Source organism: Chelonoidis abingdonii, chromosome 25 (genome assembly GCF_003597395.2).
Source record: "Chelonoidis abingdonii isolate Lonesome George chromosome 25, CheloAbing_2.0, whole genome shotgun sequence".
NCBI lineage: Eukaryota > Metazoa > Chordata > Testudines > Testudinidae > Chelonoidis > Chelonoidis abingdonii.
In genome coordinates this window covers 11,799,131-11,822,876 of record NC_133793.1, presented here as the reverse complement: position 1 = coordinate 11,822,876, position 23,746 = coordinate 11,799,131, and the positions used below count along the sequence as shown (strand labels likewise).

Here is a 23,746-nt window from a genome sequence, read left to right as displayed (position 1 = left end):
CTTAAGGCCGTGTCCACACACACAAGTTGAGCTCATTCTAGGGGTACAGCGTCCCCTAGTGTGGATGCAGTCACGCCGGCATAAATGGGCTTATCCCAGAATCACTATTCCTGGGTGGGAAGGGGGCTAAGCTGTACTGTCCTAAGGCATCTTTATACCAGTGTAAACTCCACACTAGCCCCTGCTAGTTTTTGCTCTAACTAGAACAGAAAAAGTCCCATCCCCTAACCGACAAAGTTATACTGGTCCGCCCAGTGGCGGATTAATGATTTTGCCGCCCCTAGGCCCTGAAATAATTGTCGCCCCGCCCGCCCCCATTCCAACCACTTCCCCAAAGTCCCACCCCAGTTCCACCCTCTCCCTGCCCCATTGGATCCCTTCCCCAAATGCACTCCCCGGCCTCACCTCTTTTCCCAGCGCGCTGTGTTTCCCTCGTCCCCCCCCCTTCCCCACGAAACAGGTTGGCCTAGGCGATAATACACCGCTGGGTCCACCTGTGTGAAGTGCAGGCTTAAGCAGAGAGCAGTGCTAAAGTCTGTGGCCTCCAAGGAAGCTAATTCTTCTCTCCTTTACTCTGGGGTCAATCAGGTTTACTCTGGGGTCAATCAGGAGTGACTCCACTTGAGTCACTGATGTTACTTTGGTTTAAAAGGCAGGGGATGAGACCAGATTCCGGCTCCCCCTGCCCAGCTCTCCTGTTCTCCAGACCTGCCCCTGGTTTCTGGCTCTTTTTTTTGGCTCTTCCTTCTTTCTCTCTTTCTCTCTCCGTCCCCAGCAGCCAGCTCCAGCATCTGACCACCCTCTCTAGCCGCTTTGCTCCTCCCTCCCCTGCCGTGACGGGAGGGAGCGGTGACCGCGGAGAGAGCAGGCCGGTGATGACATGCTCGGCAGGACACTTCCATTGGGTTAGAACCGTGATGTCATAATGCCGGTGGCTGACATCAGGCAAGGAGGTGCAACTCCGAAGTGCCATGCTGGAGCTGAGATGGCTGCTTCTCTGGGGTCCCACCTGGTGAGCGAAAGGGGCGGGTGCCCTCAGCCTGGGGGACAGAGGGGTTTGCAGCCCATCCCCGTTGGGAACCAGCACTCTGCCCACATCCCCATACCATCCCTCTTGTGCCTGGGACCACAGTGGCCCTGCCAGGGCCGGCTTTAGGCCGATTCGGCTGATTCTGGGGAATCGGGCCCTGCGCCTTAGGCACCTTTTTAATTTTTTTTTAAATTTTTTTTTTTTTACTTACTCCAGTCCCTGGCTGTGGTCTGCTCCGGGGTCTTCTATGGTCCCGCTCCTTTGAGCGAAGCGCCGGTGGCAGCGTGGCGCAGCCCCGCTCTCCCAGCTAGACCTCCAGCCGGGGCGGCGTGGCTTGCCGTGCTCCGGCTGGGGCTCCGGTCGGGAGAGCGGGGTCGCAGGGCTTGCCCCACTCTCCCGTCTGGAGCTCCGGCCAGAGCGCGCCAAGCCCCGCGACTCCGGCTGGAGCTCTGGGCCCTTTAAATAGCCCCCGGAGCCCCTCACTGCCCCAGGGCTCTGGGGGCTATTTAAAGAGCCTGGGGCTCCAGCTGTCTTTGCCACCCCAGTCCTTTAAATAGCCACCGGAGCCCTGCCTCCCCCATGCATTCCCCAGCGCTCCCGCGGCTATTTAAAAGGTCCGGGGTGGGGTAGAAGGGGGTTTGGGGGCTACTTAAAGGGCTGGGGTTCCATCTGCCTCTGCTGCACCCTGACCTGCCACACCAGTCTGGCCCCCCCTGCCTGCAGCGCCTTGCACCCCGTGCCACAGCCAGCCCCTGCCACCCCCCTGTCCGTCCTCCAGCCACCCCTGCCACACACCCCTGCAGCCCTGTCAAAGCCAGCCAGCCCCACACACACTGCTGCCTGCCCAGCCCTGCACCCCCTGTCCTGTCTCAGTCAACCCTGCTGCACCCCGCTGCCTGAAGCCAGCCAGTCCCGCACTCCTTTGTCTCCAGCCCTGCAACCCTTGCTGACACCCCCTGCGGCCCTGCCTGAAGCCAGCCTGCCCCACACCCCCTGTCTCCAACCAGCCCCACACCCCTTGCCCTGCCTGCAGCCAGACTCTACCTCCAGTCAGCCCTGCCCTGCCTCCAGCCAGCCCCATGTCCACTGCTGCCCTGCAGTTTCCAGGGCAGTAACCCTGCACACCTGCTTCAATGAGCGGGGCAGGGAGCAGCTGGGACCAACACGTGCACACCCCAGGGAGTGGCAGGGAACCACACATGTGAAACGGTGGTCAATTAATAGCCAATCAACAGCATATATGATGCAATGTATATAATATATAATTTTATTATTCATGTAGTTATGGAAAGTAAATAATACATGAAAGAAATGAAAGGCTTTTTTTTTCTTTTTTTTTTTTTTAAGTCATCCCTGCCAGGGCCCCGCCGAAAATGTTCGAATTGGGCCCCACACTTCCTAAAGCCAGCCCTGGGCCCTGCTTCTCCAGATGTGGCTTCTTCCTGCACATTACAGATGTGCACAGCTGGAAGCCCATGCTGGAGCCCCGCCTCACTGCCCCGCCTGCCCTCTGGCCTGTCCCCCAGTACATGGGAAGCCCATGATGGGGTGGGTGTGTAACCCTTGGCAAGTTAGGATTGGTTTGTGGGCGTGAAGGATGACTGGGGCCCAAAGAAGGGGCGGGGGTAAGCAAAGGGCGTGTGTGACCGCATGTCTCCTACTAGTGGAGACGCCACACTATGTACAAGGAGAAGGAAGCCAATAAAGCAGAGGTGACGATCAACTGCAGAGACATCATATGCGTCCAGGTACGTGCTGCTCCCGTCCCCTGCAGGACGCTGCCTGTGGCTCTCTTGGGGCTGGATCCAAAGCCTGCTGCACTGGATTGGCCCACAGGCGTGCGGGAGAGCAGGCCTGGGAGACGGCCTGCTCTCGCTGCTCCCCATGTTAAGTGGCTCTGACAGCTCATGATGATGATTAACCATCTGTTCCTCTAGCCCCTTGTGCCTGCAGAGCTCCAACCCTGGATAGAGGTGGGACACCCCCATTTTACAGATGAGGAAACTGAGGTTCAGTGGAGGGAAAGTGACTTGGCTGAGGTCACTTAGCACATCAGTTGCAGAGCTGGGAGTGGAACCCAGGATTCCTGGCATCCGGGCCCTGCTCTAACCCCTACACCAGACTGCCTCCCGTTTCAGTGCTATATGTTGGCAGCAAGTTGAGCATCTCCACAGTTTACAAGGACTGGGATGTGCCAAGGAGCCTGTTTGCGGGAGAAGACGCTGTACTGGGTGCATGCAGGTCTTTATCCTGATCCTTTTCTCTTTAGCTGAGCATCCTGTATTGGTACTGGCAAAGGGAACTCACTCACCATATGGGGCTACATCTTCACGTGCCCTCAGCTGGAGCCAGGTTTTCAAAGGAGCTCAGCACCCAACATACGGGGGTCTTTGGGGAACCGGGCCATTGCCTTCCTGCTGTAACGTGAGGCCCCAGGATGAGACGCTGTCTGTGGGGATTGAACCCAGTACCTCTGGCTCACAGCCCCGAGTACCTGAGCAAACAGAGGCAGCTCCATTGAATGACACTCTATAGCCTGTATGTGGTCCTGCAACTTGAGGCAGAGAAGAGCCACAGTGTGTTAGCCTGGGGATTATACTGTGGTGAGCTGGTGGGGGAGAAACGTGGAACTGTATTCCATCGGCACATATGGGTCTGTTCACACTGGGGCAGTTTTGCTGGAGTTTCAGACCGGAAGAAAACAGGGGGAGGCGAAGGAGGCGGGGTAAGGCAGGGGAGGTTCAGACCTTCTCTGAACAAAGTATTTCAATTTGTTGTTTGGAAACGAATTTTCGTTTTGAACATTTTTTTTTGTATCGTATTAATATAACGTGGTGAGGAATCATCCCTGGACTAGTGCCTGATTGAGCCACATGTGGTGATGAGTCCGTCCTGTGCGAGGCTCCAGCCAATCCACAAGCCAGGAGCTGGTCAGGTGACTCTCAGGGCAGGTATATAAGCCTCACAGGAGAACGAGCTGGCCAGTCTGGCCAACGTCACTGTGTGGTGAGGAACTGTCCCCCGCCTGATAGTGGTGACGGACTCCACAGGCCTCAGCCTGCTCTGGCACCAGCCTCAGCCTGCTCTGGCACCAGCTCCAGCCTCATTCCCAGTCCTGCCCTTGCGCCAATCCATCTCCCAACCTTACGCTTGCCTTGTTCTGACCCCACTTTTGACTCTTGGTTCTGACCTCTGGCTCCAGTTCCCAGACCAACTACCAATGCAGCAACCAGTAGGCCCATCTTTCACTGCTCCAGCCACTGGGCCTTGTCCCGCCACGTCATGGTTTCTGACAAGGAGAGTTCTGCAATACAATATTTCAAAAAGGTTGAAATTGAAACAACAATGTTTTGATTGACCCAAAATGATTTTTCTTTTAATGTGGATTTTTCCCTTGTGGAGAATTTTGAAATTTTCATGTTCCGTTGCTATTAGAAACCCTTGGTGAAATGGAATTTCCCTCCTCCACACACCCCTTTATTCCCCATCTGCAACACAATAGGAAAGAGTTGCTGAGAACTGGGGCTGGAATTTCTTCCTGCAGACAGCTGGCTCTGGTGACGCAGCTCTCTGTTTCCCCCCTAGGATAACTGGGATGTGGAGGAGTTTGTCTCAAAGGTGTGCATGGGCAGGTTTCTCAATCATCCCGCCTTTAAAATCACGCTTGCCGCGCTCATCATCGGCAACGCGCTCATCATTGCTAGCCGGACGGAGACGGAGGTCGAAGAGGTACGTTTGCAATGTCTGAATTGGTCCAACACGCAGCAAATTCTGAGCAAAGGGAACGTACAAGCGCAGACTCCGCCGCCTCAGGACTTAGATCGGGGCCCTGTTGCGCTAGGCACTGTACGTACACATCGTGAGGGCTGCTACCCTAAAGAGCTATTTTCATTTCCATGCTTCTGCTCCTCTTTTCCTTTTCTCCTATTCTTCCCACATTGGTTATATTTAATGTTTTGCTAAAGACCTTATGGGCCATTCCAGTTAGAGAGAGAAAAGACCCAGTGGGCCAATCCTTGCTCAGAAAGTGGCGAGAGGGTAAAGTCAAATCGAAGGTCCCTTAATCCTGGGATGGCTGGCTGCAAAGTCAGTGCCTCAGCTTCAGGCTACTTAAGATGAAGTCAACGATTAACAGCCCAATACAATGGCTGGGGACCACTGGGGAAAGGAAGGCCTGGCTCTGTCCTCTTTTCCCTGGCAGCCTGGAGGGGATGAATGTAGAAGTTGCCACGCTGGCTCTGTGCCACAAATGGATCTCCCTACAGTGGTGTGATTTACCCATTCCAGCTGTGTGGCACTGCACTCCAGCTAGTGCAGGATTGTTTCCTCGTAGTAATTTTCTCATGCATTATGCTTGTTGGTTTCCAAATTCCCAAGCGATACGTCTCCCGTTCGTTCATTAGTCTGGATGCACTGGTTGCTGTCCCCGAGTTAAGGCTGAGTGAGTTTTGCACGTCAAGCAAGGCCTCTGTGATGTAGGGAGAATGCAGCGTATTCTTCCCACTTCCTCTTCGAGGACTGGATGGATTTTCCGAGCACTTGCAAGAATATCGTTTAATTAGTTTATGAAAATGTATTTGTATTGAGGCAGCACTGAGGAACTGCAGTCCAGGGGCAGGGCCCCTTTGTGCTAGATGTGGTATGGACATTGACTGAAAGATGGTCTCTGCCCCAAATTGGCTATAATCCCCCAGGAGCTGATTCCACCGCTGAGTAGATTTCACTGTGAACGTTTCCCCCCACTACTATTCAGTTCTAGACAAATCCATGCTGATTGTTACTTGTCACGTTATTATCTTCTAAGTGTCTGCAAATTGTTTTCTTAATTATTTGCTCCGTTATCTTTCTGGTTACTGAAGTTAAGCTGACTGGTCTGCTTACTGGTTCCCGGGTTGTCCTTATTCCCCTTTTTATAGATGGACACTATATTTGTCTTTTTCCAGTCCTCTGGAATCTCACCCGACTTCCATCAAGTGCTAATGGCTCAGGTATCTCCTCAGTCAGTTGCCTCACAGCCACATTCTTCTCTATAGGCCAAGCTCTCTCTAGCTGGACTACATCTCTCATGATGTATCATGGCCAGACACTCCCATGATGCACTGCATCCTCTCCCCAAGAGAGGAGACTGTGGTGCATCATGGGAGCTGTAGTCTGACCAGGGAACCTGTCCCATAGAGGAGAAATGGGAGCTTGAGACACTGAAACTACAACTCCCATGAGGCAACCCAGCTGTCTGTCCAAACGCAACTATTTTAGTTTTCAGCCCAAATATTTTAGCATTTGAATTTCTGCCCCCCAAAAATCAAAGTTTTCCACAGGAAAAAAAAAGTTGCTTTGACCCTTTTACTCAGTCTGTGATTTCTTTTCTTTTTTAAAATTAATCTATTGTCTTTCCGATCCCCAGAGGTTTTTCCTCACCTGTATTTTTTTCTTGTCCTCTCCTTTTACTGTTACTTTTTCTTCAGTTGACTGTAGCACTTTTCTTTGTCTCTCTATTATACCTTTTCTCCTTCTGTCCATCATCCCCACCGCTCAGTCCACATTCCTCCTCCTGGCCCCGATTCAGCCAGCCACTTAAGCATGTCAGTAATCGCCTCCCTATTCAGGAAAGCACTTACATTTGTGCTGAATTTTAAACATGTGGGTGAACCCTACTGAATTCAAGCCCACCCCTAAGCACTTTGCTGAACTGAAACTGCCACGAGCTGGGACTGATTTTGTTTTTTATTGAAGTTGAACAGTGTGAGGAAGACACAAGCAGAGTCTCCTGGAGACATGGCTGAGTTAGTTTTTTCTTCTGTTTTCTCTTGTAGAAATACTATGGGCTGTTCTCTGCCATCGATAACATTGTCCTGACTGTCCTTACCTGTGAGGTGCTTCTCAACTGGTACTATGGATTCCAGCTTTACTGGAAGGTGAGCACTAAGCACAACTATTTAGATCCAATATTTCCTGGGCCATTAGCCACATTCCTGTTGTTCTATTTTTCTATTCCCATTACCAGAGTCCCACTGCAACTCTTCCAGGCCCCTCTCCAAAGCCTACAATGTTGTTCCTTGAATTGTACCTCTTATCTGAGCTTCCCCGCCAGGCTTTGCACAGGTCTCAGCGTTCCGCAACATGCAGGGCTTGTGTAACCACTAGGCGAACTAGGCAGCTGCCTAGGTTGCAAGATTTGGGGGTGCCAAAAAGTGGTGCCCCCTGTTTTTTTTTTTTAACACTATTGGTCCCGGCGGAGGGACGGGCTGCTCGCAGCCGCGTTAGCACCTACCTCTGCAGGTGTCATCTGCAACAGCAGACCCCGCCGCCTCCCTCCGCTGTGCCCCACATCACTGCCTCCTCTGCCCTCCTCCGCCGCTAGCCTGGAGTCGCCTCCTCCCTGAGCTCCCGGGCTGCCACATCGCTCCCTAACCTGCTCCCTTCATCTCTGGCAATCCTGGACCCCCTGCCGCAGCAGCGGCTGCTGCCCAAGGGCTGACAGCTGCAGTCCATGATCATTGTTAAGAGACCAAAAATAATCAACGCCCTATATTTGATTGGATCTGGTCTATCAATCAAAGTATACAAAGCAGGGGACGTGGTTAAAGCAGCCAGTTGGGAATGAGGACTCTTGGGTTCAACTCTTGGTTATCAAATCACTCAAACCTTGGACAAGTTACTTTGCCTCTCTGTGACTCAGTTTCCCTATCTGGGTCTAATAATCCTTACCTACAACAAAGGGGCTTAATTATGCTTTGGGATGAAAGGTACAATATAAGCACTAAGTATATGCCAGATTATTACTTGATTATAATAGCATATGTTTTAGAGGCTTTGCAGTAAAATTAATACAGATTAAGAGCCTGCTCCTTCTCCTCTTAAAGTCAGTGGGAATGTTACTATTGATTTTCAGAGTTAAATGACTAAAAGCATACTTGACGGGCTATTCATATCTGTGTGGAACCATGAATAACATCTCTGGGCCGTGCCAAGGGCCTTCTGGAATAGAATTGGCTTGAAAAGGAACAAAAACAGTCCAGGTTTCAAAGCTAGATGCTTACTTACCTAGCACCCAATTCTCCATAGTCCAGCACCTTGCGTAGTCAGTTGTGTAGTGCAAAGTGGATGTGGCAGCACTATCACTCGGTGTCAGTGGTGTCACACATCCACTTTGCACTGACGTAAAGGACTCCATCAGGTGTAGGACAGCAGAAAATCAGCCCGTGCCTATTTTTCATCCGTCAGACCTCAGAACACTGAAAGGTGGGTAAGGAGCTCTAACCTCATTTAACAACTGGGGAAACTGAGGCCCAGTGAGAGTAAGCGTCTTGTCCAACATCACGTAGTAAGACAACGACTGAGCCGGGAATAGAATGTAAAATCCTTCACGTTCTTGATCTGGCGGTGAGTGGTAAAGTCAGATTTCAGAGATGTCTTTATGGGCCAGATCCTCAGCTGGTATAAGACAGGATTGTCCCATTGGTTTCAATGGAGTGACGCTGATTCACACCTGCTAAAGATCTGGCCCTTCTTACTGGCAGGTTTCAAGCTGAGATGCACCCCTCCCTCTGTTCTCTCATTATTATCTTGTATTATATATATTACGGTAGCTCCTAGAGGCCTCAATCTGGGATCAGGGCCCTGTTGTGCAAAGTGCTGTGCAAAAATACGGTCCCTGCCCCCAGAGGTTACAGTGTGACTGCTCCTAGGGCCTGTGTTCACCAGCCCTGCTTGTCCTCTGCTTCTCAGGGTGGGGTTTTCTCTTCCGCAGGACGGTTGGAATGTCGTCAGTTTTTTTATCGTGGCATGTCTCTGCGTGGGGCCTTTCATCCCTGTGCTGAACAACCAAAAGATTTTCTGGGTCCTCAGGTAGGGAAAGGGCTACTTTGTCGTAAAGCTTGTCTTGCTGTTGTTATTTGTTTGTTGACAAGATCTTGGTAAAACACAGATCAGGCCCCATTCCGCGAAGTGCTGCACATATTCCCAGGGTGCGTCTACACTGCAGTTAGAGCAGGGGTCTCAAACTCAATTTACCTTGGGGCCAAGGCCAGTCCTCAAATCCTCCCAGCGGGCCAATAATGTCACTGAAGATGGTATTCAGAAAAGAAAATGTTGATATTGTATTTTTTATTTCGAATTTCTTAGAAATAAGAAAACTGTCATACAACTTTATACAATTCTTCACCTGCCAGAGAGTTTTTAGTGTTTGCCAGACACCTGGCAACGCTTCAGTTCTGTCAGTTTGTTGATGTTTGGCCTCCGTGACGGAGCAGCTGAAACTTTCAGGATTGCAGCAAGGCATGCATCAGATAGTTGTGTTCAGTATTTTGGCTTGTTTATATTCATTGTGGGGAAAAAAGTGATGCTGCCTCCATGGCTGACTCTGCCCAGTGACTAGTGATGGTATCTCTGTCCCTCTCCTCCAGCCAATGGGAGCTGCGGGGGCGGATCCTGCAGCAGACATGGCTGGCAGCACGTCTGCATGCGTCTGTCCTCCGCAGGCCTCAGTGGGCAGTTTCTCAAGCTGCAGATGGCCAGTACTTTGAGACCCCTGAGTTAGAGGTATAGCTGCAGCATGTGTAGACGTACCTATTGGCTCAAAGGTGGACCCAATTGCTTGACTACACACCCGTTTTGTTCTTAAAAATGTTCAAGAGTCCAAATAGCCAAACTTAGCTGAATTTCTTGTCTTAAGAAAAACAGTACAATACGGAAAGGAGACCAGACAGCAAGTGTGAAAAATCGGGACAGACGGTGGGTGGTAATAGGAACCTATATACTAAAAAGACTGCAAAATCAGGACTGTCCCTATAAAATCGGGACATCTGGTCACCCTAGGGGAGGCTACACTTGAAACGCTACAACAGTACCGCTGCAGTGCTTCAGTATACTGCCACAGGAGGATTCATTACTGTCACGGTAATTAATCCATCTGCCTGAGGCGGTAGCTAGGTTAAGGGAAGAATTCTTCCATCGACTTAGCGCTGTCTACACCAGGGGTTAGGTCGGCTTAACTGCGTCAATCAGGGATGTGGATTTTTGAGTGTCAGCCCGGCCTTAGTAGCAGAGCTGGGTGCAGAACCCAGAAATCCTGGCTAGCAGATTTCTGCTCTCACTCCTGTGTTGTGCTATGCTCTCCTTGCTGGGCTGAGCAGTGGCAGGAGCTGCTTTGAGGCTGGAAGGCCCGAAAGATTCTTCGAATGGTTTTTCTTCCAAGTCACGTGGCCTGGCATCATCTCCCTCCCGACACAAGCTGCTCACGACTCCTCTGTCTCCTCTCAGGGTGATGAGGCTGATGCAGGTCTGCACGCTGGTCAAGGGGCTGGCCAGGATGATCCGGGTGATCCTACAGTCCATCCCAGACATGGCCAATATCATGGCCCTGCTCTTTGTCATCATGCTGGTGAGACAGTCAAGCCCTTTGGGTGGGGCCCGGCATAAAACTGGAGTTCTCCCTCCTTCCTTCCCTTACCACTTCCCTTCTTCTCCTCTCTCTTTCCTCTTCTCCTTTTCTTCCACTTCCTCCCTGTTCCCTTCCCCTCCCCCGTGGGCCTTCTCACAAACAGCGGTAGGAGCTGGCCCGTTGGTGAATGGCATCGAAGAGCCTCCATCTTAACCTGGAGGAGTAAATGGGAGATCCACAGGTGCTGCCTTTCTCCTTGCGCCAAGGTTGCCCTGCCCCTTCCCCAAGCCCCACCCCACCTCTTCCCACCCATTTCCGTCCCGTCCCCCCTTCTGTCCCAGTGTCTCCTGCATGCCCCAGAACAGCTGATTGTGGCAGGTGGGTGGTGCCGGGAGGGAGGGGGAGGAGTTGATTGGTGGGCAGCGAAAGGGAGGCACTGGAGGGGAGGGGGAAAAGGGGAAGCTGGCTGCCAGTGGGTGCTAAGCACCCACTAATTTTTTTCCACGTGTGCTCCAGCCCTGGAGCACCCACGGAGTCGGCACCTATGGGGAGATCTGGTTAGGGATCTCTGAGCTGCTTTTGGACTGTACCGGGTATAGAGCAAGGTACCAGCTGGATGGCGAAAGGGTGTAGATCCTTCTAGAACAAGCACAGAGTCCAAGGAGAGAGAGAGAGGGGAACCTAGTTCCGGAAGCGCCCACCTGCTTCCAAGCCCTAGTCTGCAAGGGATTTGTTTTATGGTAGATTTTGGGGGACGTGGCTGCTCATTTTAGCTGGCTGAGGCTGACCATGGGTCTTGGGCAGGAGGTGGCCAGAGCTTCTGACCAGCACTGTCTCTCTGCAGGTCTTCTCAGTGTTCGGAGTGACACTCTTTGGAAATCTGGTCCCGATGCACTTTGGAAATCTAGGGGCAGCTTTGTATTCGCTCTTCATCTGCCTCACGCAGGATGGATGGATGAACATATATAAGACCTTTGAGTGAGTGAACCTGTTAGGTTTCAGACGCACCCCCACATCCAGCATAGGGAAACAAGCCTCCCCAACAGCATACTCTTGCAAGAGGAGTGCACCCCAACTGACACACATGCACAAGCAAACAGCACAATGCTCTCCTCCTCCCCGCAATGCACAGACACACCCAGAGATAGCTAATGCGTGCACACGAACACACCCACAAGCAGGTAGTGCAACCCATGTTAGGAAAGCGAGTGTGGGTCTTTGGGCTCCTTCCATCTCAGAGGATAAGAGCCTACTACAAGTACCACCTAACAACTTCTCTCCTTTAGCTCAGGTGGTAGAAACTGATGCCGTTTATGCTAGAGATTTGGGGTTCAGGCTCTGCTGGTGACCCTGGCAGTGGATTGTTACGTAGACACAAGCAAGCCTCTGTGATCAAACCCTTTCCTTTGTCCTAATTATTTCAAGCCAATTTGAGAGGGTCTTTAGTTGTGATCTGAGCAGGGGACAATGCCTGGGGCATTTGGGCAGAGGTGGGAAGTCTGACCCCCCACATATGGGGCCTTGGATGGCCTGCTTTTCCTTCCACATGGGGGGCGAGAGGGAAATGGGGGTGGTTCCCCCTACTTGGGGCTCAGAGAGAGATTGGCATGACTGCTCCCCTTCTCCTGATTTGGGGCACAGAGGGGGAGAAGGGAGGGACTCCCCTCTGCATAAGTCTCTGAAGGCTTTACAGGAAAGTTTTGCTGCTCACCCCCCATGAATGAATTCCTTCTGTCCCTGTCAGGGAAGAGGGGATCACCCTGAAAATAGGGGGTGCCCTTTACTTTTTCATCTTTATCACGGGCGGGGCCTTTATCTGCACCAACCTGCTGGTGGCCGTGGTGACGTCAAACCTGGAGCAGGCAATGCTCGTCTATGCTGAGGAGAAGCAGAAAAGAGACCAGCTCCTCCACCCCGACAAGTACGCGGACCGGGAGGTAAGTGCTGGGTGCAGCCAGCGTAATGGCCGAATCCTGAGTCTTTTGCTCAGGTTTTGCTCCCACTAGGAGTTATACCTGAGTAAGGACTGCACGAACGTTGATGAAGGAAGAACCTCAAGATCTGGCTCTAGAGCATTAAAGCAAAGCGCTGTAGCTTGAAAAAAATTCAAAGATCCTGTATTTTAGGGTGAGCTACAGACGCAAACACAAATGCCCCAAAATCAACATCTGGAAATGTTGCCATGGTGCCTCATGGGAGCTGTAGTTCAGTTGCTGTATGTTCCCATTCACTTCTATGGGTTGGGCTCTCCAGCCAGACTACATCTCCCATGATGCACTGCCTCTTCTCGCCAAAAGGAGAGCCTGTGGTGCATCATGGGAGGTATAATCTGACCAAGGAGCCCCTTTTTTACCAGCTGTACTACAGTCTCCTACTGGGGATTGCACTCCTGTGCTGAGAGCCAACAGGAGGTCTAGGCACTCCACTGAAGATCTGTTTTGGAGGCTTGAGGGTACGTCTACACTACAGGAAGAATCGACCAGCGGCAGCAAGTCTCAGAGCCTGGGTCACCTGACTCAGACTCCTGGAGCTTGTGCCAGGTGCTAAAAACAGCAGTGTAGATGACCAGGTTTGGGTTTGAAACCCTCCCACTTCACTGGGTTTCAGAGCCTGGAATCCAGCCCGAGCGGGAAAGGCTACACACAACTGTGTTTAGTCCTGGAGCACAACTGGAGTCAGTTGACCCAGGCTCTGAGACTTTCTCCCCCGGGTCCTTTTTTTTGTTAGAGTAGACGTACCCTTAGGGACATTCCTGTGGTGCCTGGAACCTGCACAGGGGTTAATTTCAACCAGAAAGAGCCCTTATGACAGCATGGCAGTGGTTGAGCACAAACCAGTCCCTTCTCTGATCTCATCAACAACAATACCAAACAGCTGAGCCAAGTTCTGGAATTTCTGTCCCAGGGGAAATGCCGATATGCCAACATTTGCTTGAGTCCCAAATCGCGAGGACATGTCGAAACCCTGACGCTTTGCTCAGGGTGAAATATTCTGAAAAATTTCCACTTGACATTTTCAATCAAAATTAAACACTTCAGCCGGCTCAAAGAGAAACGTCTAACTTTGGTTCATTGAACTAACTCAAAACCCTTTATTTCGAGCCACTTTGACATTAAACTGCTGTGCCCTATTGTGGCGCATTGCTTCATGGGATTTATATTTCGGGCGCCCAATACCCCCGTTCTTCACTACTGGTCCCTGGCTGAACTAAGTGTCTTAAGATGCACCATGTGATTCCTGTGATGCATACACTGCTGGCTTAGAGAGGTGTCCATCTTATCATTCCTCAAAGAGCCCAGTCCGCTGAAGAGAATATGCCACAATAGGAAGGTGCAGTTTAATGTTGCAACTGGCTTGAAAAGAAAAATTTGGGATCAGTTCAGTAAAATGAAATATTCTGATTGGGGTTGAACCAACTTGGATTTTTCCTGACAAAATCAAAAAAAATTTCAGCAAAATTGACATTTTCCTGTGGAAAATGTTGATGTTTGTGGAAACTGCATTTTCTATTGGAAAATTCCATGAGCAACAGAAGATGGATCACTTGATGATTCCCTGTTCTGTTCGTTCCGTCTGGGGCACCTGGCATTGACTGCTGTTGGAAGACAGAATACTGGGCTAGATGGATCTTTGGTCTGAACCAGTATGGCCGTTCTTATGTTCCTTCAGTCCGATGTTGGGGATGACGACTCATCTCCGGAGCTGAACCTGGTGCATTTGAAAGCAGTGATGCAGGATACCCCCATGACGCATCGCCAAATGCCGCTGATGTACGGCAACTTAAGCAACCTGACTGAAGCTACCTGTGACGATTTCTGTCTCATCTTGGAAGGGATCCAAGAGAACCTGAAACGATACAAAGAGATCCGGGATGAGCTTAGCACGTAAGTCCTTCTGCGCACTCCCCTCTCCTGTGCTGAGGTTCGGATCTCCCTGGTGGGCAGGGTCAGGGTCAATTTAGTTGTGTTTCACTTCATCAAAGCAACACGGGGTAGATGCAGCCACCCAGACTCCAGAGAGGGAGACCTGTGTGCCATGGGGGGAGAGCTGAGTCCGTGATCTAATGAGTGGCAGGGTGGTGGGGCTTATGGCTCTCAGTTGACACATCTTGAGGTATTAACATTACACCTTTGAAAGTGCCATGTCTTGGGTTCTGTGGCAGCAGAGTGCTGGTGGAAGAGCATGACTTTGAAACCCAGGGAAGAGAGTTGGTGGGTAAAGGGCAAAGCTCAGAGCCTTGTCCTAGGACGATGAGAGAATTGGAGGATGACAGAAGCGTGTGGTTTCTCTGTCTGTGTGAGAACAGGCTATCACCATTGAGCTATGGGCTATCGTAACCTTGGGGCAAGAATATAGTAACAGAACAGGCACAGCTTCCCCAAGCTGCCCACTACCATCATGCCTCACCTTATCTTGGGGACCACCTCTAGGGCATTCAGCCCCCACGGTCCATCAAGTCCTAGGCTCCTTCACTGAAACTGCCAACAGGGGCCCACAGCATGTTCATCACTGTTCGTTTTGGACACTTCTCCACTAAACCTGTGCTGAGACCACTAAGCTCATGTTCTACAGGCATCCCTGTCACTCCTAACCTAGGACAGATGCAGACCTGCAAGGTAGAGGCAGTGAGTCTCACTGCTATCGCCTGAGCTATCTCGCCTCCTGGCTGATTAGGACTTGATGAGGGGAGCTTGTAGGCTTGGGGCCTCTGGAGTAGAACTTCTTGGGTGACAGTGTGTCAGCGTCTCTGCACCTTGAGGTCTTTAAACCACGATTTGAGGACTTTGTTACAGGAGTGGGTGGGTGAGATTCTGTGGCCTGCGTTGTGCAGGAGGTCAGACTAGATGATCATAATGGTCTCTTCTGACCTTAAAGTCTATGAGTCTGAGCCTGGGAGATGAAGTTTGGAAGATGGCCTGACCCAAAGCCCAGCAGTTTCAATGGGCTGTGATTCAGGACCATACTGCTTTAACGGTTGAACCTTACTGTCATGGGGTCCAGGAAAGAGAGCTGGGGGCATGTGGTGGTGCAGTTTCCTGGGGAAGGAGAATCTGAAATGGTGGCCTTAGGTCCCCACTCCCTAGAGGACAGAAGAACGGAAGCCAAGGCCATTTGTGGGGTGGAAGCCCTACAGTGGAGACTTGGAGATGAGTGTGTTTGGCGGTGGAAGCGGATGTTTCCAGAGCTGCAGGAGATGCACTGGGGGTGAATGTACTTGCTGGCAGAAGCTCACTGCTTACTGTCCCGGCTTGGTCCCCACAGAATAGTCAAGGAGGTGAGGTCCATTGCATTCAATAAAGAACAGGAGGAGGAGAGGGTGCTGCGAAACATCCAGAACACCAACATCTCCGACGGCCTGCTTGGCAACGAGGTGGCTGCTGGGAGGTCTGGAGATATCCTGTCCACGCTGATGACTCTGGAGAAGGTAAGTGTAGAGCTCGATCCTCAGCTGGTGTCAGTGGTGCCTATGCCTTGTGCTGTCTCTCTGCTCCGGGTAAATTTCACTCCCCATTCAGGGCTATGCACCCCCATCGCCGACTGATTTCAGCTGCAGTTGAAAATGCCATGGCCCCTTCGCACTAAATGTGTGGCTAGCGTGAGATCCCAAACCTCTTGGAGGAGGGCAAGGGGCTGCAGGTGTAAAGGCAGCCATCTGTTTTCTGAACTGGCCCGTGCTCATCAGCCATGTCAAGCTAAAAAAAAATGCCTTTCATACAGCTTATAAAGTATCTACTTTATATATTAAATATAATATATTGTGCTTCATAACCAAAACTGTACAGCAACCCCATCATATTATTGCTATTAATTAATTTAAAATTATGTTGTTATAAAAAAATAATACCTTTCATGTCCATGATAATCATGCATTGTCATTATATCCAAAACCCTTAAAATTAAAACATCTAATATAAAATCAAAACTCCATAGCTTAATGCAAATAAAAATTTAAAAATATCTGTTGTACTAAAAGTACAAAGGGGGGGAGTGCGGAAGTACAAAAAAACCTGACAGGGATTTGTAGGGGATCTCAATGCATAACAGTCTCTGTTAGCAAGAGGTAGGCCAGCTGTAACCCTAATAACGCAAAATTTGTAAAAGCAAAAATTATATAAAGCAAATAAAAACAAAGGTATAAAAATTGTTTTTCAACCTTATATAAATAATACAATATATAAACTAGCGTCTCTTAGATAAACAAAATATCAAAATAACCTATATATAAACAAAATGCAGCTGTTGCTTATTATTATCTATAACAAAAAATAAATGCTTGTTATAATTGTTTACCTATTAAAAAACCTGTCTAAAAAAAAAAACCCCCTATGTCCTAGTGCATTCTCTCCCTGTTGTAGCTGCTAAACAAAATAAAGTATCTAACTCTGCTGCACCCAAACAAAAAGCAAAAACTACGTTTTTCTCCAACATCAGCCATGTTCTTTCTCCCTTTGGTAGGTGAACATGATTGACCCAGAAGATGTCACGTCATCAGGGTACCACAGGGGGGCAGTGAAGCTGGCCTTCTTGAAAGCCCGACGCCATTCTCTTCTTAACCAGTCAGTGCCTCCTTAGCTGTGCCAGAGCAGGACCATGGAGCTGCGAGTGGGAATCTGCCCCCGGACCGTGCAACCGTGGAGCTGTTAGTGGAGCTGTGGCATAAATGCTTCTTTTGTAACGGGGGGGATTTATTTGCTTTATGGAGGAGACGCTTCTGTCTTTGGGATGCTGAGGAGCGAGTGTGGACAAGGGGTCGGAGCTCCAAGGAGCATGCGCCATGAAATACCAGCTTCTAGTTGGACAAAGCCAGACCTGGAGGAGTGGCAGGAGACGGGGTGGCTTGGATTAATGCCAGGTCTGTCATGTTTGCTGGGTCCATTGGGATGACTCTGATGTGGCCTGGACCGTCTCTTGGATGGAGACCATGTCCAGAGTATTCATGGTTTGGTGCCTCCAAAGCACAAGGCAAAGAACATCAGGGAGAGCAGAGTTGCTGCAGAGCCTGTGGTCAGAGCATCGACTCCCGCCCTCTTTCCCAGAGCCCCTGTGAGAACAGAGCCCTCCAGGTGGTAAGAGCAGGGATGCAGGATGAAGCATGGGTGTTCATGCTTGTGCCTGTAAAAGGGGCTTCTCTTGCAGCATCAGGAATGGATGCAATGTCTAAATCTGGGAAATGTGTGGTGGAGCAGAAGATGTGTCCATAACGTTGTCCTGGCTGATGCCTCCTCAAGACTCTACTGACAAGCAGCTACCTGGCAGTCCAGGACTAGTTTGCACAGGCCATGCCCTGTGCAGTGAGTGGAAAAGGGCTGATGAAATTATTTTGCACTTTTAATACCCATTGTCAAGTTCTGGACCATGTTTCCTACCTTGGCTGCTCATGCTGTTAGTGACACAGCCCGGTGAGGTGCTGACATGTCTCCTGGATGGGATTGCTTGACTTTTCAAAGCCAGGAGGTGCCACATTTGCATTTCCCATTCAATGCTCTCCAAACTTCAGGTGCAGAAAGCAATTGCTCTGATTCAGCTGTATCTGCCCCCATGTTCGCTGGGCTAGATGCACTCCAGCACTCATGTAACCTTGCATTAAAATGAGTAGTATCTGTGGAAGGTAGCTGGTGCCAGCATATTTGAGACTAATACTTGTCAAGAAACATGTGGCTTGTGTTGATCAGGTGCGATGCTTGTGCTGGTCTCGGATGAATGATCATAATAAAGAGCATCGAGCGGTGTTTCCGTGGCCGTTATGTTCTGTGACAAAGTTCCTCCTCTACCTTGGTGGGTCCTGTGCTTATTGGAGGATTTGCTCACCTCACAGATTCACCCTGTGGGTCAGGAAACAGCCCAGAGCCCTTCCCCTCTGGTAGAAGCCACAGTGCAGGTCAATTTCTCCTGTGTTTGATCAGGAGTTGGGAGGTTTGGGGGAACCCCAGGCCCACCCTCTACTCCTGGGTCCAGTCCAGGGCCCTGTGGATTGCAGCTGTCTAGAGTGCCTCCTGGTACAGCTGCGCAACAGCTACAACTCCCTGGGCTACTTCTCCATGGCCTCCTGCCACGTCTTTATCCTCACCACAGGACCTTTCTCCTGGTGTCTGATGATGCTTGTACTTCGCAATCCTCCAGCAGCATGCCTTCTCACTCAGCTTCTTGCACACCTCTTGCTCCCAGTTTCTCGCACACACTTTCTCTCCTCTGGCTCCCCTTGGGCTGACTGGAGTGAGCCCTTTTATAGCATCAGAGGGGCCTTAATTAGAGTCAGATGCTTAACAGTCTCACCTGACTCTTAGCAGGTTAATTGGAGTTAGGTGTTCTCATTAGCCTGGAGCAGCCCCTGCTCTGGTCACTCAGGGAACAGAAAACTGCTTATCCAATGGCCAGAATATCTGCCTTCTACTACTCTGCTGTTCCCAGCCTGGGTCTGGGTCTATCCCAGTTCCCATTTCACCTTGTTCAGTGTTTGAGTCTAAAGGATATCTACACTGCAGTCACAAGGTATGTGTGACATTCTATACCTTGGGGGAGCATTCCTCATTTTTACATAATTGTGATCTCACATATAAAGCAGGCCATGTGAGGTATCCGGGTAAAGGCTTTGATCTGCTGAGAGTCATCTCTCTATCCATAGATGTGTGTCATTAATGCATATGAAGTTATGAGAATTGTGTTGTTTGGTTGTCACTAAAACATGCCGTGAGTTGGGGAAGCAGCCAGATATTAGCTCGCCAGAGGTAACTGCAAGGGAAGTAACCAACATCTGGGCAGGGTGAAAAACAACCCATCGACAATCATTGTCCACCAAGGGAGCTACAATTCAATGGCTCACCTGCATGAGGCCACACCAGGGGAATTGCTCAACCTTGCCTAGGGATGCAGCAATGCCCCCCAGACATGCCTGGACTTGTGTTCCCCAAGCACATGGGACTGAGGCTATAAAACAGAACACAGTGGCCACATGCTGGGCCTTTCTCCTTCATCCACCTATGCTGCAAGCAACAAGGACACTGAACAAGACTTGAGACTCCAACAGAGGAGACTGACCCAGATTTAAGGGACAAATCTGTATATTAAGGACGGCAATGTCCAGGGAGTGAGAAAAACTGTTTAATCTAGATGTTGCGCAGTCTAATAGGGTTGAGAGTTTAGACTGCGTGCTCAGATTTTCTTTTCTTTTAGTAACTAACTGACTTTTTGCCTAACACTTATAGTCACTTAAAATCTATCTTTTGTAGTCAATACATTCGTTTAACTGTTTATCATTACCAGTGAGTTTGTATGAAGTTTGCGGCAAATCTGCTCAGGTTTTGCAAAGACTGGTGTATATCCACTTTCCACTGATGAAGTGGTGAGCTAATTAATAGATCTGCATTGCTCATCTTGAGCAGTGCAAGGTGGTATATTCCTGAGGTACAGTGCTGGGAGCTGGGGGTATTTGGCTCTGGTGCCTTTCTCTGTGTGATTCATGAGTGGCTGTGGGAGCGTTCATGCAATCCAGCTGGGTGTGGGGCTCCACATGCTGTTGTGCTGAGTGATCACAGCACCTGGAGGGGTTTGCTGCTGGTCACTAGCAAGGCATTGTGAGAGACAGCCCAGGCTGGAGAGAGTTCAGGGGACAGAGCAGTCCCACGGTCCCAGGCTGCACCCCGGGGATCCCATCACAGTATGACCACAGCTTGTGTAGACATATCTAAGATAGCTTTAATCTAGCAGAACTGGGGCAGCACGGGCTTTTGTGTGGACTAGCAGTGTGTGTAATTATCCAGGGCTTCGGGTGGGTTTCGGACACGGCATCACAGCTACTGGCGCTCATGCTAGCTAGATTAAAGTTAGTTTCTGTATGTCTAATGAGCTGCAATCAAGCGTGGCAGCCATGCCCTTAAGCGAAACACAGACTTGTTCCAGGCGGGTGGGAGATTAGAGACACTGATCACTCCAGCCTCTGACCCTGAAAAGTTGAGCGCACTCAGCACCTTGCAGGCCTCTGTGCGATGCGGCGATCGACAGATGCACAATCTGCTAGTCTGCTTTGCACAGGTGTTGTGTGAGGAAGTTGGTGCTAACGTTACTCTGAAATATCCAGATCCACAACGAATGGCAGCGCACACGAATGTCTAACAAAGCTTTTAACTCCTGGGCCCCCTGCCTTTTAAGATCTATTGTGCGGGATGGAAATCTTCTCGTTTGTCCTGTAGCACTGCAGTGGGAAAACCAGTGAGCAGAATCGTAACAAGCCTATGCACATGCAGCATAGCACAATTCAGACCTGGATGCACATCAGAGGCTAATGGTCCCAAGTGTGGACGCTTTCCAGCCACATCAAACCATTCTCTACATGCTTGGAGATGGACTGCCAGAGTGGGCGGGGTTAGTGAAGGATGAGAGAAGAGCTATCACATCTCGATGTCAAACCGGATGGACATTTGTCAGATTGACATGTGGGTATTAGAATTTTTACTTACATTTAATGAGTGTTATTCTGTAAGATGCCAGTGGAGGAGGGAGGTCTCCAGCCCAAAGACAATCACAGACCTCCCTGAAGCCAGTGGGGATCACTTTCTTTCAGGTTCCACACAGGGAGCAATCAAACTCCTTTGTGCAGTAAAAATAGCTGGGGGCTAAGGGGCTACTGCCCAAGGCAATAGGCCGCATGTTGGCAGGTCAGAGCTAAGCCATGTGGGTTCAAGGGTTTCCCTGGCTAGGGTATTGGTTGCAGGCTTGCATGTGTATTGGCAGGGAAAGCCAGGAGAAGGAGATGAGGATATGAGCACGAGAAGAAACTGAGCGGGGACGGAAAATCTTGGGCACAGAACTTGCTGGAGCAGTAGAGCTGGGGATTTCTGAGCAAGGAACCTGCCTGCCGTTGCTGGATTCAGGGAAACAAGGCTTTGGTTACAGTTTGTTGTAGATGGACAAGAGCACGCCAAGAGCAGACCTGATTCTTAGTAGCTATTTCTCATCCTATTGGGAATGCCCCTGCAAGGCATTGTGGGCCAAAGGGGTGATGTTATTATCCAGAGTCTCGGCCCAGCCTTGCAGTCTCAGGTGGCTGGTGGCAGGGGCATTTTAATGCAGTTCAAAATGGGTGCAAAATTATGGTTGAGATTTTCAAAGAAACCTAGGGGAGTTAAACACTCAACTCTCCCCTGTTTCTTTGAAAATCTTGGCCTAACCATATAAGAGCAGTTCAGAATCAGAGAGACAAGGTGGGGGAAGGAATCTCTTTTACTGGATGCACTTCTGTTGGTGAGAGAGACAAGCTGACACCGAGCTCTTCTTCCGTCCTGGGAAATGTACTGAGAAATCCAAGGTGTTTCCCACCGATCTTGTCTCTCTAATATCCTGGGACCAACCCGATCACGCCAACACTGCAAAGAGTTCAGAATCAGACCCGCTGAAAACTAGAGAGTCAAAATGAGACACCCTGGCAGAAAGCGATTGAGCAGGCTGCAGATAATACCTTTAGCCAATCATAGCAGCAAGACGATTATTTCTATTACACTAGCGTCTAGAGGTTCCAGGTGAGATCAGAGCCCTGTGTTTTGTCCCCTATAAGAGATCGTGGGGATCTTCCAGAACCATGTGTTGTGGAAAGTCTAGAGCAGCTGAGAGGCCTAGGAAATGGCAAAAACCGATGCTGGGAGAGAGAAAGTAGTCCCAGGGTATTAGTGTCTGGAGGAAAATCCAAGTTTTTATTTCTTCAAGGGCCTGGCACCAGGCGACTTGTGCTGTAGAGTGAGACAAAGCTCTGCTCTCTCTCAGCCAACCGGACAAGTTCTGGGAAAGAGGACAGGTCTAATCTGCCTCTTCCTTCATAGCGAGAGAGTTGCTAGCAGAAGAAGGACTTCCTACCTCTGCCAGCCCATGGGGAAAAGGCCTGAGCTGGTTTGACTCTGGTCTCTAAGTGATGAGGATGGTTGGAAGACCTCACCCCAGCAGAGACATCAGGGCGGAAAGGACTTGGTTTTGAAGAATTAGACTCACTACAAAGGGACTGTTGTTCTAAGTACTCTGGACTGTGCAAAAATTGGTGGCAGACCCAGGAGGGAACTGAGGGTTGGGGCCGTAAGAGGGTGTGCTCTGAAGATGGCACCCTGCCACAGGCCTCATTGCTCTACACACACAAAGGGCTTGTCTACACTTCAAACACTAAAAGGGACACAGCTAGGCTGCTGTCGTCCTTCATTGTAGACACGACCTACGGTGATGGGAGGGGTTCTGCCGTTGGGGTAGGGAATCCATCTCCCCGAGAGCCAGGAGCTGGGATGATGGATTAATTTTTCCAATGACCCAGTGCTGTCTGCATGAGGACTTCAGTTTTTCATACCCCTGAGTGACATAGTTATGCTGACCTAATTTTCTTGTGTAGACCAGGCCAAAGAGACAGGCTGTGCCCCAAAGAGCTTACATTCCAGGCAGGAGCGAAGAAGACCACAGTTTGAAACTTGGGCCAATCATGTCACCTCGTAAGATAGCCAAATTTGAAATCTAGCTGCCTGTGGAAAAGTGGTCCATTCCGCCTACCTGATTGGGAATGAGAGTAATGACATTTGGCTTGATCACGGACAGAGAATGTCCCATTTGCTGGCCTGGTTCGGGGAGGGGACACAAGCCTTTTCTCTTTGAACTAACCAAGACACTCCATTTGCTACACTAGTTTATAGCCAAATTTGTCAAATCTAGCGGTCTCATAACGGGCACCTAAACAGAAGCTTTGATGGTGATCTCCTGACCTCACTTGGGGGCTGGGACCTCTACAAATCAGTCTTCTGTTTAGGATTTATGAGACCAGTTTTAGGCACCTGGGTTTGAAATGTTTGCCTTCTGGCCCAGCCAGTGCAGAGTGAAATGACTTCAAACAGGCAGATTTTTGCGTGCCAGCCTGTAGAGGGCAGTGGTGAGACATTGGCCCATACCTGAGTCACAGCTGATCCATCTGCCTGGGAAATTGGTGTCTCTTGTGGCTAGTGCCCAGGCTTAGGCAGCAAGAGGCTTGGGATTTATTCCTCCATCTGCTGCTGACCTTGGGCAAGTCACGTCCCCCTCTGTTTGTGCTCCCCAAACACTTTAAGGTGTGGACTTTTTTTTAGCATGTCTGTAGAGCTCCCCGTACGCTGGGGCACAGATGTCAGTTTGGTTCTCTAGATGTTACTGCAAGAGAAATAATATTTATTCCGTATTTATTGAAATGATACATAAAAAAGGCTTTTTAGACACACACTTGCCAAACCTTTATGTTCCCCTGAAGCTAAAACAACCCTAAAAATCCTTCCTGAAAGTTTTAAGTAACAAAAAGAACAGGAGTCCTTGTGGCACCTTAGAGACTAACAAATTTATTTGAG

At 50.0% G+C, this 23,746-nt stretch overlaps 2 protein-coding genes across 2 annotated transcripts in view; both read left to right on the top strand.

Moving 5' to 3' along the window:
• YTHDF2 (YTH N6-methyladenosine RNA binding protein F2) overlaps positions 1-23,746 on the top strand; it is a 276,572-nt gene that overhangs the window by 224,789 nt on the left and 28,037 nt on the right. The gene's annotated exons all lie outside the window — the stretch shown is intronic.
• Positions 881-18,317, top strand: CATSPER4 (cation channel sperm associated 4). Its single transcript, XM_075060772.1, is given in 11 exon segments — positions 881-1,012; positions 2,695-2,778; positions 4,616-4,759; positions 6,844-6,945; positions 8,781-8,878; positions 10,292-10,412; positions 11,257-11,390; positions 12,157-12,349; positions 14,082-14,296; positions 15,675-15,837; positions 16,869-18,317. Coding segments are annotated over 11 exon segments (1,503 nt in total). The 3' UTR covers positions 16,986-18,317.